Raw genomic sequence first — 14210 nt, 5'->3', positions numbered from 1 at the left:
TTTACTTTTCAATTGCATCAGCTGAAGGCCATCATCCACAAAGAAATGTACAACAGTCATAATAATGTCATTACAAGGACGCTCCTTATCACACGGGTCTAATCACAGCACGTCACGAGATCCCTTTTCTGCATAGTTAACAATGTACTACAACCACACAGTTCATCTGTACTCAAGCACTTGTAATGTTTTAATGTCAGTTTAAATACTCAGTGTTAAAATTTACTTTTATTGACTTGATATATAGTTTGTTTGTCATTGGTTATTGTTCATAAGTCTTCTATTAAAAGTGACCTTGACTGTTTTAAAAGACGTTAAATACTGAATACAAAACTGGTAAGAAGAGAAATGGACATCAAAGCATGAGGTTTGGGATTTCAGCCTTATTTACATGTTATATACTGTTGTTCTCCAAGTCAATTAAAATTTGTCTATTTTTTTTGTACAAACTTAAATTTTTTAAAATATTTTTATGACTTGTTCACCTAAAACAATACCTCATTATCACAATTTTCTAAATATATATTTTTTTTACATTTTTTAAAATGTTTGCTATGATTATTTGTTTATAGTTAAATAAATGGCACATATTTTTAATAAATAACTTTTTAAATATCTACTAAAATGTGTTAATGTTATACTGACCCTTACATCCATTGTTTCTTTACCTGTTTCTTATTTATAACAGTATTATTCATACTTTTACTTGTATTGTGTTTTTTAACCTATAAATAATGAAACTGTATCCTAACATGTAATCTTTTATTGACATTTTTTCAGATTCTGATCGTTACACGCATGTTGTGCTGCTTTTAGTAGTGTTACGGTAATGAGTGAGTCGGTGCGTCTGTAATCTGGTCTTTACGGCTAGTTTGGGCCCATGTGTCCGGAAGCAGCCTCGGCTTCCTCTGCCTGTGTTTTGTGATGATAAAAGCTTCGTAGAAGAAGCGCCGGAGTTGTGGGAACTTCTGTCCCGGCTGCTGTGACCGTGGGGGGCAGGCAAGGAGAGCCGGTGGACCACCGGCGAGCTGAAACATGGGCCTCGTGGCGAGGATACGAAAGGAGTGGTTCATTGTCGGGATCGTGCTGGTCATCTTATCGGCCAAGCTGCAGCCCAGCATCGGAGTGAAAGGAGGTGAGAGGGTCGGAAGTTCATCACTGAAGTTCAATGGTGTTGCTTTAAAATGTGTTCACTCTTTGAATGACTCTAAATGAACAAATATTCCGTTTATTAAGTGGTCAGTTTGGGGCATTTTACTGCCAGGCTGTGAAAGAGTTTGCCATCCTTTTACTTCTCTCTCAGGGCCAAAGGTGTTCTTTCAGGTAAAGACTTAACACCTTAAATCAATCGTTAGGAGTCACAAAATAAATCGCCACAGGCTGATTTACCTGGAAACATTTGATCTTTCATAAATTAACAATTTCTAGACTTTATTTAGCGCTGTTTCCCCGAAATTTGAAGAAAAGTGTGGACTATCAACTTAACATTGCATGTTTCTGTGAATATGACCTGAGCCGAAACAAGGTGCAAATACTGTTGGTTTTATTTATAACGTAGTGATGTAATGAATGGAGGTTTTGTCAGACTTTAACAAAGTGTACATTTCAGGATTTTCTTTCAGTGGAATGTTCCCCTGCATGCTGGCCCCGGGGCAGCAGGCTCTACGTCACAGTGGTTCCTTGTGTTTGTGTTTGTGTGTGTTTGTGTGTGTCTCCCTCCGTACCTGACGTGCCACTGTAGTGACACGTTGCATTCAGTAGGTAATGTCAACACGTCAACCCAACTCCGTGCTCCGCTCCGCGCTCATGTGTGCGCGTCCACGAGCACGTTATCGGCATCTTTAATTACTCCCACTAAACTAAGTGAGGAGAAAGCATAAGCATTGATAACTACAAATCAGCCGCCACCGGAGCTGATAACCCCTCCGCTCATTTTCCCTGTAGATTAGATAAAACGCCACTATCGGTGTGGTGCCTTTAGGCGCTGCTCGTAAACGCCGGCTTCAAATATCAGTGGGTTTTCTTGCTCGTATTTGCTGGACTCTTATTTTAACGTGTTACCATTGACTGTATATAAAAGATGGTCAAATCCATTGTGACGTCACGCATTTTGAAGTCTCAACTTCATAACACATTCACAGATTACTACAGTGTTTTTTCAGCCAGTTTGCATGTTGGGCATCCCAACATGGAATGTTGATGCTTTGGAAGTATGACATCAGCACAGGTGTGGTGTGTTTTTGTTTCTTTGATTGTTTGTTTTATTTGCTGCTGTTGTGTTGAAAACAGTTGCACCTTAGTCTTGTTTCAGCTAAAAGACATGCAGCTCTCATCTTTTGTAAACTGCGAGCATGGATGACACAGCTGACTTGGAGGCAGAAGTTGTGGTGCGATCAGTCTTTGTTCAGTTATATATGAAGTTTAAAACAAGGTAGTTATTGAAGAGTCAGTGCGTAATCTGGGATGATCAGTTAACTAGCCTCCAGCTGGTTATCCAGAAATGATATGAAATGCCATAAAAAGATTGATTCTAGCTAAAAGAAGCTGGTAAAAAGAAAATAACAATGAACCCGGGAGTGAACCTTGTGGAACCTCACAGGTCATACAAGCAACGTAAGAGGAAAATCTGCACACCCTAACAGAGAAGGTCCTTACAGATAAATAAGAGGAAAACAAGTCAAGAGCTGAACCAAAGACACCAACCGAAAGCTAAATCCTATTAAGGAAACTATTATGTCAACGTCACAAAGGCAGCACTGAGGTGAAACTGCACCGGATGTGAAAACCCTTTTAATCCATACTGCAGTAAAAACAGGTCTCCACGCAGAGCTACAGAGAGCAGATGGCTGCTTCCTCTCCCTGCTGTATTACACAGACTATGTCACATTTGAAAATTTGATCTGTTTCTGTCTGTCAGGTCCTTTAAAACCGGAGGTCACCGTAGCGTACATCGCCGTCTCGCTCATCTTCTTCAACAGCGGCCTGTCGCTAAAAACGGAGGTGAGCTGCTCCCATCCTGCTTCTGTCCTCAGTTATGGAACATGCAGTGTTGCATTCAGGTGCAGTTTGGAAAAGTCTCCGTCTCTGTGTGCAGGAGCTGACCAGTGCGCTGCTTCACGTGCGGCTCCACCTCTTTGTTCAGTCCTTCACCCTCATCTTCTTTCCACTCGCCGTTTGGCTGCTGCTCAAGGTGCTCTCACTGACCGCCATCGACCAATGGCTGCTCAGAGGGTAGGACTCTGTGTGTCTGTCTGTGTGTGTGTGAGAATGTTGTTCTTTATTCTCACAGTACCTGGAGGGCTGGCATAAAGACACACATTCACAGATTACTACAGACCCGGCTCCATGTGTTTGTGTATAATGTGAGACTTCCCTCTTCCCAGAGAAACACCAGGAACAGGATTTTTTTTTTTTTTCACAGTTTTGTTTTGAGGTCCGTCCAAGTGAAGTCATCAGATTAAAATAAATAAAATTGTATCATCAGTTGTAAATAAAATATAGATTTATAAGATCTGTAAACATTTTTTCTATGTGGAAGCAATTCTAGACTTCAGATGGCTCTAAACTCTTTATTTCAGGCAGTTTTTTTCTGATCTTTATGACATCACAGAGGGGACATATTCCTAATATGGTCATCTCAGTCTCACACAAGCCCCTCCCACCTGCAGACCTGTTTGCGTGACATCGTATTGCATTGTTTTGTTTTGTTTTTCTCATTTGTGAAAAACATTCCTCCATCCTCACAATTTCCTCTGAGGAGGCAGGCAGTGACTCAGATCTGTTTCATCCTCATCCTCCTCTTTCTTCTTCACCCTGTGGTTGTTGTGGTTGCCTAGGTTACAGACGGTGAGCTGCATGCCCCCTCCGGTCTCTTCCGCCGTTATTCTCACCAAGGCTGTCGGAGGCAACGAGGTAACACAAACACAAAGATTAGCAGGTCAGATTAAACCTGCAGTGTCACCAAAGTGATAAACTGAGTGCGTGTTTGTGCAGGCCGCCGCCATCTTCAACTCTGCTTTTGGAAGCTTCTTGGTAAGACAGTTTTTTTTCTGTTTCACGTTCCTTGGAGGATTGTGACTGTAATGAAGCGATCCTGCAGTAATGAACGAAGAGTCAAAGCTGTAATCCTGATTTCTCTTTTCCTTTTTTCTCCCTGCAGGGAATCGTCGTCACTCCTCTGCTGCTGCTGCTCTTTGTAAGTCCCGCCTGCCACATGACGCCTTATGAGGCTTAGACGTTTGTAAGGACGTCCTGGTCGGGTTATGAACATAAAACAATCATAAACAGATCCATGGCAACCAAACCGAGACATAAAACAAGCAAAATGATCACTTTTAAATTACAGACACGCTACAAGCCAGTCCTGCTCCAAATATGAAGAAAGTGAAAAATGGATAAATTTAAACTTTGTTTTCGATTTGTTTGATGTCCAGATAAGAACATAAATAAGTATGCATGCAAAGTAAATATCTCTAAACACAAAAAGAGCTCGAAAAACCACAAATGAGCTAAAATAATCACACAAAGCAACCATAAAGAGATTTGAAATGACCGTGAGGACATTAAACACAACTGAACAGTCACAAAACAATAAAAATGAAAATCAGAATAAAATTAGAACCAGAAGAGCTTAATAATTACGAACGTACGAATAATTAAATAAGTTTTTATTTACCTTACTTTTAAAAGAAAAAAAGACACGACGCAACCAAGGGTCATAAAAATGAAAAGTAGTCATAAAATAACTAAAATTAAGCACAATTTTTTTTTTTTTTTTTTATGATCAATATTTTGTGCATTTCTTGTGATAATATTTGTATTTATTTATTTTTTCCTCTTCCTCCTCCAGCTCGGCTCCTCGTCCTCCGTTCCCTTCTCCTCAATCTTCTCTCAGCTCTTCATGACGGTGGTGGTGCCTCTGATCCTGGGTCAGGTATGAAGCTGCGCACGTCCTGAAGTCTTGGTCTAAAGTCTGAACTCTAAATCGGCTGTTTTGCTCGGTTGTGCGCAGGTGTGTCGCGGTTTCCTCAGGGAGTTTCTGGAAAGGCAAAAGCCCCCGTTCGGCGCCATCAGCAGCGCCGTCCTCCTCATGATCATCTACACCACCTTCTGCGAAACCTTCAGTAACCCCAGCATCGAGCTGGACCCCACCAGCCTGCTGCTGGTCGGCCTTATCAGTCAGTACACCTTCTGCGTGTCATCAATGGCAGATTAATGGAAATCAAATGTAAATTGTAAATTTGAACTAAACTATCAGAGGAAGTGTTAAAATAATGGTGCTAGCGCTGAAACGCTAGCATGCTTAAAAACGCTGAACTTTTTAAGCATCCCTGAATACATTTCTCCTCGGTTACTCTGAGAACTACCAAAAGTTCAAGTGGACTTCATGTTATATTCACTGTAAACTGAAACCAGTGGCTGAGAATATGAGCTCATCTGGAAAGTGTTACCGAGGTCAGAGCTGTTATCCCACAGACTTCTATAACACTGGAAGCCTGTTTGCAACCACAGTATCGTCCTGTCCTTAAACTGCCGACTACCGAATTTATGACTGAAGTCCTGAATCTTCCTTTTCTTTAGGGCCCGTAGCCATGAGCTCATAAAGTTGTCAAGGAAACTGCTAAGCACATAGATCAAGGCAGATAAGGGCTGTTTTGACCCAGCTGATCTCAATAGATTGTTCAAGAGTTGTTTGCTATGTTGAACACGATTTAACCTCTGGTTGCTAGGGAAGCGTACACTTCCTGATTGGTTGGCACTGGTTTCTGAACGTTTCTGGCTCTCGTTAAAATCAGTGGCAGAGCATGTGCTGCACCAAAAAAAACAAAGATTGTGTTGGTTAAGCTAGCAGTTTGCCAGTTTTTGCTGAATCAGCGATCTTCCCCTGCTGGTCATTAAAAATAATGCAGGTTGAAGACACTTCTACACTGGCTTCACTTTTCACACCCAAAAACTACCTCTATCTGTTCAGATGACATTTTTTCAAATGCTCCAGCATACCGGCCACCACCCAATTAAATCCTTCACTTCCATTAGCCATTAGGCATCCCATGGTGTAATTAAGCCACATGAGATGTATAACCCCTACAGAGAGTTCTGGGTGTGTACCCTGACGTCCACTTTCTGAAGTGAGGCATCCAGAAGAGATCCTGATCAGATCCTTAAACAGCTGACCACAGGACTTATGACTGAAGTCCTGACTAATCTTCCTTTTCTTTATGGCCCGCAGCCATGAGGCCGTAAAGTTGTTCTTTTATGTTTCCCATAAAGGAAACTGTCTGCTAAGACCGTTTTCCCATAAACATAGGTTAAGCTGACCCAACTGATCTCAAGAGATTGTTCAAGAGTTGTTTGCCATGTTGGACATGATTTAACCTCTGGTTGCTAGGGAAACGTGCACTTCCTGATTGGTTGTAATTGGTTTCTTGAAGTTTCTGGCTCTCAGTAAAATCAGTGGCAAAAAAGAAAACAAAAAACTCCTAATGATTGTGTTGGTTAATTTAGCAGTTTGCCAGGTTTGCCAGTGTTTCCTTCTACTAGTCAGTAAAAATAATGCAGATTTCAGGAAGCCCACCTTCCAGACCTGGAAGGCACGTCCAGTGGTTTTATCTCTGTGTTGTTTATTGAGGTTAGCGATAAGCAGGCTCAGTTTCTAAAATGATGTTAGCTCATGTTGCTCGACCCCGGGGCCAGGACTGAGTATAATCATCAGAACCTGATTTCTTTGAATGTTTAAGTAATTACAGCCACTGCAAGCATCTGGTAAAGGATTTAAAAAAGCCTTGAGATTCCCTTTATTTACAATCCGACTAAGTGTGATCTACAAATAAAAATATCAGAAAAGAATAAACAGAACAGTAGTCAATGTTTCCCAGTTGACTGCTCTAGTTTGTATCAGCCACTAGAGGGCGCCAAATGACCATAAAATCTCTACAGCTCTCGTCCAAATCAGCATTAACTGGATTTAATCCTAAAGTTTACCTTGGTAACTAGCCAAGCTAACTTAAAAGGAAAGAAAACAGTAATCGCTGAATATAGGAACACAATACATTGAGATAAAATAAACAGTGTTTTGACTGAACACATAGAAACATAGCATAGAAACAGTATATATAGACTATTAACGTGTACAACTATTCCCTCACAAACAGTGTGGTGTTTTATTTTACCCCTCAGGCTAGCTGGTCTAAAAATGAAAACTTTCAGAGACAATGTGTAGAACTAATACATCTCAGTATCCATACATTTTTATTAATTTAGAATAAAAATCCATGATAAATCATAAATGAACAAACTCACACAACGTCTTTTACAGATGCTTAGTACAAACTACAACCGCTGCAAAGCAGCTGCAGTGTAGAAGAACAGATACTGGTGAATCAATCCAAAAAAAGGCTAATCGAAGAACTCAATACTAAACTAATCAAATCAACCGTTACTGAAGGAGTTACTGAAGATTTCCACCACAGAGGTCACTCCACAGACTGTTAGTAATGAATGGACTGTTTTTTATTGTTCTTATTATTATAAGATCTAAAACAATATTTTAAAAAGAAAAACTGCTAAAAGTCCATCTAAATGTTGATTTTAGCTTAATATGAAATGAGAAGTTAAATTTGCCTCTTTTTTTTTCTTGCTCTGCAGTTTTCTCCATCCAGATCAGCTTCATGCTGCTCACATTTGCCTTTTCCACCAGGTAAGCTTCCTCCTTCTCAACCTGTCCTTTTCTTTTCTTTTAATATTCATTATATTGATTATTTTTACATAGCTCTGCCCAGAAATGTGATGAAATGTTTTTCTAAATATATATTTTTTTAATTACATTTTTTAGTAGCATTAAGTGGCTTTCAGCATTTATTTCTTGTAGTTTTTGTCATCAAGTTACTTGCAGAAGAATCAGTATTAAACCCTTAATGTGAAAATTAAAAACAGAAAAACGACAACTTTGATCAAATCTTAAATTTTAAGATTTCATTTCTTTTTTTTCACAGTTTGGTATTCACACATTTTATTTTTATACATTTCATTTATTCATCATATTCTTATCATTCCATGTATTGGCTCCCTAAAACAATAAGAACTGCTCCAACATTTTGCTCTGGGTGTAAAGGTCACCACCTGCAAACCGTCTGGAGGGTGACAGATGACACGTTTTAACTTCCTGTTTGTCTCTGCAGGCCAGGCTCCAGGTTCAGCCCCGCGGACACCGTCGCCATCATGTTCTGCTCCACACACAAGTCTCTAACCCTGGGTGGGTGCACATCCAGATTAGACGCTCAGATTTTGTGTTAGAGAGAAACTTCACATCAAAGTTGTGTTTGAAGAGAGCTCCTGCATGCGCGCAAAAACTTGTATAAAGTGTCGGGTGTCTCCTGAGAGCTCTGTGGAGTTTTAAGTTAGAAAGTAAAGAGAGGAGAAATCTGGAGGAGTTAGAAAGAGCTTCTGAGGCCTGTGAAGCTCTGAGCTCGGTCGTGAGCTCTGCTGCAGGTCGGAGCTGGCATGAAGTGAACAAAGTCATCTCGTCTACGCTGCATCTCATTCTGAAGTCTAATTTTAAATGCTGGGTTAGCTTTAAGTCCATGAGGTCTTCCTTATTTATTTAATCACAGGTATCCCCATGTTGAAGATCGTGTTTGAGGGCTATGAGCACCTGTCTCTGATCTCAGTCCCTCTCCTGATCTACCATCCGGCTCAGATCCTGCTCGGCTCCGTCCTCGTGCCGACCATCCGCAGCTGGATGACCAGCCGGCAGAAGGTACACACACACACACACACACACGTGCACTTTGAGGACGATGTTAAATCAAACTCTCCTGCTCCTCGGCGTGGCGGCTCCATGCCAACACTAACCTCTACACCTTGTCCCCCTACAGTCTAGTCTGTTGTTGCGATAAGGCTGCATGCCAACACTTCTGTCTGACCCGAGTGAGTAAGAACGGACGGAAGAGCAAATTCAGTTATTTTTGTATATAATTTCAAAAAAATCTCTACTGTGGCTTCCCTGGGTTTTCTTTTTATTTACACTATGGAAGCCCAAAGTGTTCAATATTGAATACATGAAAGAAAAATGAATTATAATAATAATATTCAAGTGTGACTGAACCATGAATGTGGTATGTTGTTTTCTTAGTAATACTCTGATTTATGAAAGCCCTTTACTGACACACTGACAAACAATTTTCCTTTCATACATTTTGTACAATTTTAACTTTTTCAGCTTGAAATTTTGTCTTTTTACTTTGTTTATTGTTCGTTTGGGCATTTAAAAAAAGTCAGCTGTGTAAGTCCCATTAAAGTTAACAATATACTGCATCTAAATAATTATGTAGTCTCTGTTGAATATGAGTCACTACAGAACAAACAAGAGGAAAAAAAAGATCACGATCTGTGTCATTAAAAATCAAATTCAAATACAAATTATGTTTTTAAACATCCATCCATCTTCATCCGCTTTATCCGGGGCCGGGTCGCGGGGGCAGCAGCCTAAGCAAAGAGGCCCAGACCTCCCTCTCCCCAGCCACCTCCTCCAGCTTATCCGGGGGAATACCAAGGCGTTCCCAGGCCAGCCGAGAGATATAATCTCTCCAGCGTGTCCTGGGTCTGCCCCGGGGCCTCCTCCCGGTGGGACATGCCTGGAACACCTCACCCAGGAGGCGCCCAGGGGGCATCCTTGTCAGATGCCCGAACCACCTCAGTTGGCTCCTTTCGATGTGGAGCAGCAGCGGCTCTACTCTGAGCCCCTCCCGGATGGCCGAACTTCTCACCCTATCTCTAAGGGAGAGGCCAGCCACCCTTCGGAGGAAGCTCATTTCTGCCGCTTGTATCCGCGATCTCGTTCTTTCAGTCACTACTCACAGCTCGTGGCCATAGGTGAGGGTAGGGACGTAGATCGACCGGTAAATCGAGAGCTTCGCTTTTACACTCAGCTCCCTCTTCACCACGACGGACCGGTGCAGCGTCCGCATCACTGCAGCTGCAGCCCCAATCCGTCTGTCGATCTCCGGCTCCCTTCTCCCATCACTCGCGAACAAGACCCCGAGATACTTGAACTCCTCCACTTGGGGCAGGAACTCATCCCCGACCCGGTTTTTAAACATGTTTTATTCAATTCATTAGAAACAAAAAGAAAATAAATCATCAAAGTGTCATTAGATCAAAAAAATGTGGGCTTTTTTTGTTTATTTTTAGTTATTGTTTTCATTGTTTTTACAGTTTTGAATTCTATTCATTTAATTTATTTAATAATTAAATGTTTGGGTTTTTTAGTTTTTACAAAATTTTATATGCATAGCTTGCATTTTGTTTGTCATCATGCTACTTCCATAACAATGAGCTCTATTAAACGCCATTATATTCACATTATCCCATGTTATGTTGTCTGTTTTATCCACATATTTAGTTATTTAATATTGAACACTTTGGTGTGCCACTATCAGATGAATAATTCTTTTGCACATTCTCTTTAATTCTGCGCTCTGGGTGCAACAGCGCCCTCTGGTGTCAAACGGATGTTGTGTTGTTGGTGGGACATGGACCTTTTTGCTTCACTTCACAATGTTTATGAAGCTGGGTTTCTCTCAAAGTTAATGACGCACGGTTCAACGTTGTGTTTGTACAAGCTTCAGCTGCCTGTTTATAAGTGTGCTGCTAGGGTGGGGAAAATGAGTAATTGGCTTCATGTTGTCGGTCATTACATAATTCCAGAGTTTTCTTTGTCCTGTTAAATGACTCGTCTTTTGTCTAATGTTTTTCTTCTCAATCTTTTCTTTCTCATGGCTCTTGTCTCTGTTCAGGCGGTGAAGCTGTCAGCGCTGCAGCCCATCTGACATGAAATGTTGGCTTTTGTGAAGTTACTGGTGTCTCATACAAAAGGGAACTATGGTGGAGGATTGCAGTGGTCACACGTGCCTTATTGCTACCAATCAACGAAGACCTCAGCCTAGCGGAAAGAACGAGAGGAACCGCGTGCCTCAGTTCTTTTCTTTCTATGATGAGGAAGGACTCCTCTTTCCAGCACATATATTGTTTTATATTAAACTAAGTGCGAGTTCTATTTTTATATGGATTTTGGAGCCAGAAGGATGAAGTTATTTGGACCAGTCTTTTCTCTTTTCTGCCGTTTTCAACATTTTTCTACCTTCCCACTAGCGGTCGCTGCCTGCGTCAGTGTTTGTTACATGGACGATCTGGATTATCTGATACTTAATATACTGTATTGTAACAGCCAATTGGATTTTTGACACTTTCTAAAATGCCGTCTGTCTTACAAGTAGTTTTTTTGGTGGCGTTTAGTTGAGTGGAGGATGTTGGTACATTAATACTGGAGTAGTGAGTCCAAGTTTACAGGTCAAATTTTTTTTGTTAATGACTTGGTTCACTTGTTTCTATATGGCTGTCTCGGTTTAATTCCTGGCCTGCTTCCCTCAGATTCTAACCAAATCTGTCACCCATAAGGGCATTTATGTCTCGGACCAATAAGGAGAGCTTTGGGCTCTCAGTAAGGATCCTGTTAAATAGTAACAAAGCACAAAAAAAGCAGGAATGGGTAAAGCTGATATTATTGTTTGGTATGAGATACCTGCCAGTCTGTTGTTATTGGCATTTAATATTGCAAAATTAAAAAAGTAAAGAGATGGGGGGACAATTTTCTTACAATGTCTTGACATTGCAGATTTTTTCCTGGGGGGCACTCTGCAACGTTCCTGTTGACACGCGCTCCACAAACAATCGGAGCAGGCAGGACGTGAACAAGTAAATAAATCACCAGATATAAGAAATGTTAAAGAAAGTGAAAGCAGAATATCAGTTTTAAACCACCAAATATCAGAATCAGAAATCCTGCATCACTCAAGCTCTAGAATAAAGATCTAAATAAACCTCTGAACATAGCTGTAGAATATGGTATTATCTAAGGAAATAATATAGCTGATTATGTCTGTATATCACACCAACCAAAGTCTACAGTAAACACGTAAATGTTTTTTGGGAGGAAAAATCTAGAACTCTAGAGTCTTAGAGTCCAGGTCTAGAGTCCCTCCACACTCTAGGCTGCTGGGCTCCAGAGCTGCAACTTTAAAATACAATAATAGATTTCAGACCTCTAGAATCTAGATTTGCATAACAAAATTTTGTGACATGAGGTCTGGAGCTGCTTCACCTTATTCAGAGGTATGACAGCGAATGAGTTATCTCATTAGAACAGCAGCACATGATATTCACTAAAACGTTGTTCTAGTCCATCTCGTTCTGTGGACCAAACCGAAATGCACACCAGTGAGGAGAAAGGGTGGGAATTTGCTCAGGGGAACTTTGGTAGTATTTTTCTATTTTGTTCTTTGCTCTAACGACTTAGCCTTACATCCTTCTGGTAAATTATGACAACTCTGACTTCCATTTTTCTTTAAGGGCTTTCATGCTACGTAATAGCACAACTCCATCAAGCCTCAGAGGACACACTGGAGGGCCTTACAGTAGCTCTGTGCTCAGCTAACTCTGTATCTGTTGTAGCTTAAAGTAGTGCTAGCATGTTAAAATTACCGTCACTATCCTTTCTAACACTGAATTACAGATAGCAGCATCATGAGGTTTACTCTGCTTTGTTGGTACGTCACTACAGATGCCCGTTGGTTTTCACCACCATGCTGCTCAACCAGTCAAATCCAGAAGTGAGCAGATTGTATTCAGCTTCAGTCCCACATTACAGTATTTTTTTTAGTCTGTAGTCGTCATGTGTACCTAACCTTACACTGGAAAAAGAAGAAACCACACATTGTCCATCCTTTGAACTTATTTCTATATCCAGGAGACTCCTGTTACTTCTGGCTCACATTATCACCAAGGATGCAAACATCGCCTGTGCAGTCGCAATAACAACATTAATGGGACATATCCTACAATGAATTACAGCATGGTGTTTCTGTCTTATATTATTAAAGTGAATTGAAGTGATGGACCAAAAACCTGCAATACCTATTTTTAAACCACTTGAGAACAGTACAAGCAACTTGTAAAGTTGTTTTCACAAAAGTGACACAATCCAAGTCAGTGTCATTAAAATTTCTAAGCAAAGTGTTGCTTGATTTAACAGCAGACACCAATATTCAGTTGGAGTGGAGCTCATGTCCGCCATGTGACGCCAAGTTCTTTTATCTCTTGCTTTGGTCTTCTCCACCTATGAAACCTTAATTACACAAATAAAAAAAAAAAAAAAACAGCTTGCAAAGTTGACATTTCAAAGTATTAGCTCAGATGTTTGAAAGTTGAAGTTAGAAAGTCAAAACTTTGAACTGTGGATGGCTTTTTTTTTCTTTTTCCAGTAGCAGAAATTAGCTTTTGTATCCACCTAAGACTGTAAAGCCTCCAGTCTCCTTTCACATGATTGTTGCCCTTTCAAAAAGATGTTAACATAGTGTTGAAAATACTGTATGAACATTTTGGCGTCTCTGACGGAGAATGTCACCACATTCACTTCAATTCTGAAGCCTTTACAGCACAAATGTCATTTCTTATGTCGTCCAGCTTACAGTTAGTCTCTGTTCAGTCTATTTGCAGTGTGGTTGTTTTGTCATTGTAATTTATTGTGGGGAGAAACAATGAGTGGGATATGTATGTGTCTGATTTTTGTTTGTTTTATTAAAGAAGTTTTGGGAATTAAACACAAAAAGGCTTTCTCTTTGTAACACAGTACCACATTTTGAGCAGAGACTATTTTCTACACACCCTACTAGCTGTTAGAAGTACCTGGAATGTGTTTCTCTTACTTCTTTAACAAAGTCTTAACAGCCCTAATGAGTGCTTCGTCCTCTGAGGCCAGAAGCACTTTAGAATAAATCCTTGTATTTGTTCTCTGACCAAATACTCTAGAACTCTAGAATTAATGAGCTGTATTGGCAGCTCATTAATTTCACTGACCCATCTTTTTCTGGACAGATGGCTCTTCTGTCACATCATTTGGAAGGAGCAGTCGTAAAATAAACCAATAAAAGCACTGCCAGCAGACCGCAGTCGCTTTGTGCTGTTTTTAACCTTCAATCAAACCTAATTTAAAAACCAGCATTTTGCCTCAAACTCCAGGAGCTGAATAAAGAAATGAAAAGTGTATGATACTGAAAATATACTTTTTATTTTTGAGTGCAATCACATGACTTAACAATTTAATATGGATGTTAGTGATCAGCAGTGTAGTCTCTTTCTCCACAGATGCAAAAACC

At 40.4% G+C, this 14210-nt stretch overlaps 1 protein-coding gene across 2 annotated transcripts; it reads left to right on the top strand.

The window, feature by feature from the left end:
• The first annotated feature begins 832 nt into the window (after positions 1-832).
• slc10a7 (solute carrier family 10 member 7) lies at positions 833-13679 on the top strand. 2 transcript variants are annotated; one of them, XM_085450222.1, is made up of 13 exons: positions 833-1135; positions 2918-3000; positions 3095-3231; positions 3837-3912; positions 3994-4032; positions 4160-4195; positions 4850-4933; positions 5012-5177; positions 7645-7696; positions 8178-8251; positions 8610-8755; positions 8874-8925; positions 10794-13679. In XM_085450222.1, the coding sequence occupies exons 1-12, from the start codon at positions 1036-1038 to the stop codon at positions 8892-8894; spliced, it is 1014 nt and encodes a 337-aa protein (XP_085306348.1). In that variant the 5' UTR covers positions 833-1035; the 3' UTR covers positions 8895-8925; positions 10794-13679. The 2 variants fall into 2 exon arrangements, with proteins under 2 accessions (XP_085306348.1, XP_085306340.1); XM_085450214.1 differs by lacking the exon at positions 8874-8925.
• Positions 13680-14210: the final 531 nt, after the last annotated feature.

The sequence above is a fragment of the Copadichromis virginalis genome, linkage group LG3 (assembly GCF_057382275.1).
Source record: "Copadichromis virginalis isolate Kocher_CV1m ecotype Utaka linkage group LG3, C_Virginalis_male_GT1.1, whole genome shotgun sequence".
Classification (NCBI taxonomy): Eukaryota; Metazoa; Chordata; class Actinopteri; order Cichliformes; family Cichlidae; genus Copadichromis; species Copadichromis virginalis.
Note: the sequence above shows the minus strand (reverse complement) of the source record. Positions and strands in the feature narration are given on the sequence as shown.